Source organism: Antrostomus carolinensis, unplaced genomic scaffold, assembly GCF_000700745.2.
Source record: "Antrostomus carolinensis isolate BGI_N321 unplaced genomic scaffold, ASM70074v2 scaffold54557, whole genome shotgun sequence".
Lineage (NCBI taxonomy): Eukaryota > Metazoa > Chordata > Aves > Caprimulgiformes > Caprimulgidae > Antrostomus > Antrostomus carolinensis.
Window position 1 is genome coordinate 23,408 of NW_010326311.1, and position 3,388 is coordinate 26,795.

Genomic DNA, 3,388 nt, shown 5'->3' on the forward strand with positions numbered 1-3,388 from the left:
GCTGAGTGCCTTCCAGAGAAGGGCTTTATGATTGACTTGGGTGGGATATCTTACTGGGTCATACTTAAATGCTAGACTGGCTTGCAGAAAGATGAGAAGGGTGCAGTTTTACAAAGCTCTTTCTTTGTCTGTTCCCTGTTCAATAAACAGGCAAACGAAAGGACCGAAGGGAACCAGAGTATCCAGAGCTCCCCCGATCAAACTCCTAATGAAAGTGTTAAGCAGCTGTAATACTGTGAGTGTCTTTATTGTTTCAGCTCTGTCAACAGAGTGATTTTTAAAATCTCTGATTTCTAAACCACAGCATTCAATTACCCACACAGTATCTTTGTTTTCTTGCCTAGTCAAAGACACTAAATGCTGGGAACATGGAGAGTCTGATTGAGTGCCAGTCAGAGGTAAGCAGCGGCTACATTTCCCCTGTCCTTGGGTACTGATGTGAGATAACTTAGCAAAGTGAGGGTGGCCCCTTGTAGGAGCTGCTCACTGCCCACCATTACCCTCGAGCAGGCAGAGCCTTTCCAAGGCAACTCCGTGCAGCGCTGTGCAGAAGGAGCGGGGGGCATCGCTGTGAACAGCCAGCACATTCCCTGGGCTCCTGAGGAACTTTGCTCAGGAATCTGGCAGGCTCTGAAGCCTTCAGAACTTCCCAGAGGAGTCTGAGAGGAAAGCTCCAGAGCCACAGGAGGACACAGAAGAGCAGCCTGTGTCTGGCTGTGGCTTCTCTGGATCAAAAGAGCAGCCTGAAAGAGAATGGGGTTGTGATGTGCCGGGCAGGTCTGGGGTGGCTGGCTGCAGGGTTTGCCACAAACCTAGTGCTGGGCCATGAGGCAGTGTCACTCCTGGACCAAGGCACCCCTTCAGTAGGTGTTAGGCTTGCCCTGGGTACTCCCCAGAGCCTCCCACAGATTTCCGAGGAGCTGCAGTGACTTGCTGGTGGCCCTCACTGCTGGTGGCAGCTCTGTAACCCTAACACGCTTCTTGCAGGCTGATGCCAAGAAATGCTCCCCGCTGCTCTCAGCAGATACTGAAGACGGACTTTGCCATTCAGCTGGTGAGTTTTGAAAACAAACTGAGGAACTGCTCTCTTATATAATAATTGCAAGCTGGTGCTTCTGCAAAACCAACCAAAACTGCCTGCTTCACCTCCTTGAGAGCAACCCACAACTCTCAGCCCCATGCAGAAGACAGCTTAAGCCCTGAAGTGCCACTCACTTCCAAATGACTTCTTTCCCTTATGCTCAGTGGCAGAGGTGACAGTGCTGAGTGGCAGAGGTCTTGTATCCCTGTTCCCTGGACCTCAGAGCCACCTTGCGTTATGTTCCCTGGCAGTGATGGGAAGTAAACATGCTCCTTTCTCGCTCGAGCATCACCACTGAGGTGTGGCACTGCAAGCAAGTACCGAGTACCGCTACCAGCGGTTGCACGCCAGAGCGAATCAACCCTCCTGGCAGCAGCAACAGCACTTGTTTTCTCTCGCTGTGTGAAACCTCTGCACCTGTAAACAACATTAGCAGGGCAGGGGCAGATTTGGAGCAGACCATCATATCAGACCATTTTTCAGGAGTACCAGAAGCAACCATTTTATATGACATTATAATGTTAGATGACTTTCTCATAGCTTTTAACCCCTCTCTAACTTGGACTTGTGCTAAGCCACAAGTACAGGTCCTGAGAACTTCTCATCTGTGTAAGACAACTTTATTTTAGCGTGGAAGGGAAGTCCTTTATAGGAAATTTGCAGAAGGCAACTGCTTTAGAAAGTTTTCTAGCAAAAGGATCCTTCTCTCACTGTTTCTGAAAGGGGGAAAAAAGCCACATCTCATCCCAATACAACCATCATCTCCAAATTTCTAGCATGCCCTCTTTAAGATGCAGATGCAAAACCCACGCTAAGAGATTTCTGACCCTGAAGCCAACAAGGCCCTGCCGTGATGCTCCCATCCTCGGGAGCAAAAATCACCTTCCACTGGCTGGCTGGCAGGGGGCAAGCACTAGCTCTAGCAGGACCACTATCATCAGAGCTGGCTTTGAAGCTGGCAGAGCTGGAGCTGTGTGTTTTCATTTCATCCTGTGAAGGAGGCTGAACAGCAGGAGCCCCTAGTTCCACTCTTGCCCTAGGGTTGGGGCAAAATCAGGCTGCGTAGTGAAAATTGTTGTCATTGCCAGCTGCCCAAGTGACATTATCTGCCTTAGATAGTTATCACAGAAACCGCTGCAGTATCAAAAATCTCTATAAATGCTGTTGTTTGTGTGTCTTGTATGTTCCCATTCTCTAAGAAGAAACAGTGACTAGAATGTAAAAAAACCAACCCCAAAACAGGAAAGGTGGTGTCCTTAGAGGGATGGTCACGTTTTTACAGTTTAGGCGGGTGTTTCCTTAGTAACCACTTAGTTGTCTTTCAATTTCCCCTGGTTTAGATTGAGTTGTTTCAACATACATGTCTGCGCTGATGAAAGGCCACATAGCCCATGCTGCTTTTTAAAAAAAAATAATTTTTCTTTCCTTTTGATTGCAGCAGATGGAACAAAGAAAAGAAAGAAGGTAATATCACAGTCATTTACTCTGAGACGAAGCTCTACCAATGGGAATTCCCCAGGGCAGCTAGACTCGGGTGCCAAAATCGCTCTATTTGGCCAGCCTCTGGAAATTATCTGTGGGGAAGACGACACGCTGCCCCAGACGGTCCAGGTGAGCAAGCCGGTCGATACAGTTATCACACCTCTGGCTTCCAGCGTGAGGCAAGATCCCTAGTGCTCGTGCTGCAGCACCCAGATGAGTGATTTTGGTGTTTCGCCTCAATAAACATTCTGATAAGCGCTGGGCCCATCCCAGATGTAGAAAGGGTGGGGTTTGTGGGTTTTGTCCAGCCCACCCAGCTTTCACTGGAAGTAACTTTGAGTGGAAACAACCCAGGACCAGGAATAGGAGAAGATCTGCTCCTTAGTATGAACATCTGTGATTCTACAGAAGTAATTTAAATTAATCTTTCAGCAGCATAAACTTCCAAGGATTTCTGTATTTCTCTGAAAAAAAGTGTTCAGCTATGGAGTGATACTGTCAAATACCTAAGCACTATCTTCTGGACAAAAACAGTCTTGTGACATTCTCCCAATGAACTGGCTTTTCTAATAGATGGGCTTTTGTCTTTTCTAAGTGATATTTGCCTGGCTTGGGAGGGGGGTGGATTTGAACCAAGACTCATCCATTCCTGTCTGTTTTATTTCCCTGCAGGATGTCCTAGCTATATTGTATATGAAAGGACCTTCCACTGAAGGGATATTCAGAAAAGCTGCCAATGAGAAAGCACGAAAGGAGTTGAAGGAGGACCTAAACAAAGGCGAGAATGTTGATTTGAAAAGCAAATCTGTGCACCTGCTGGCAGTG

General features: G+C 47.6%; 1 protein-coding gene across 1 annotated transcript; it reads left to right on the forward strand.

The window, feature by feature from the left end:
• Positions 1-208: 208 nt before the first annotated feature.
• LOC104527720 (T cell activation RhoGTPase activating protein) lies at positions 209-3,382 on the forward strand (the record flags this gene model as incomplete). Its single annotated transcript, XM_010171517.1, has 5 exons — positions 209-235; positions 345-398; positions 988-1,054; positions 2,520-2,692; positions 3,236-3,382. Coding segments are annotated over exons 1-5 (468 nt in total), but the record flags the coding sequence as incomplete, so codon positions are not given.
• Between the last annotated feature and the right edge of the window lie 6 nt (positions 3,383-3,388).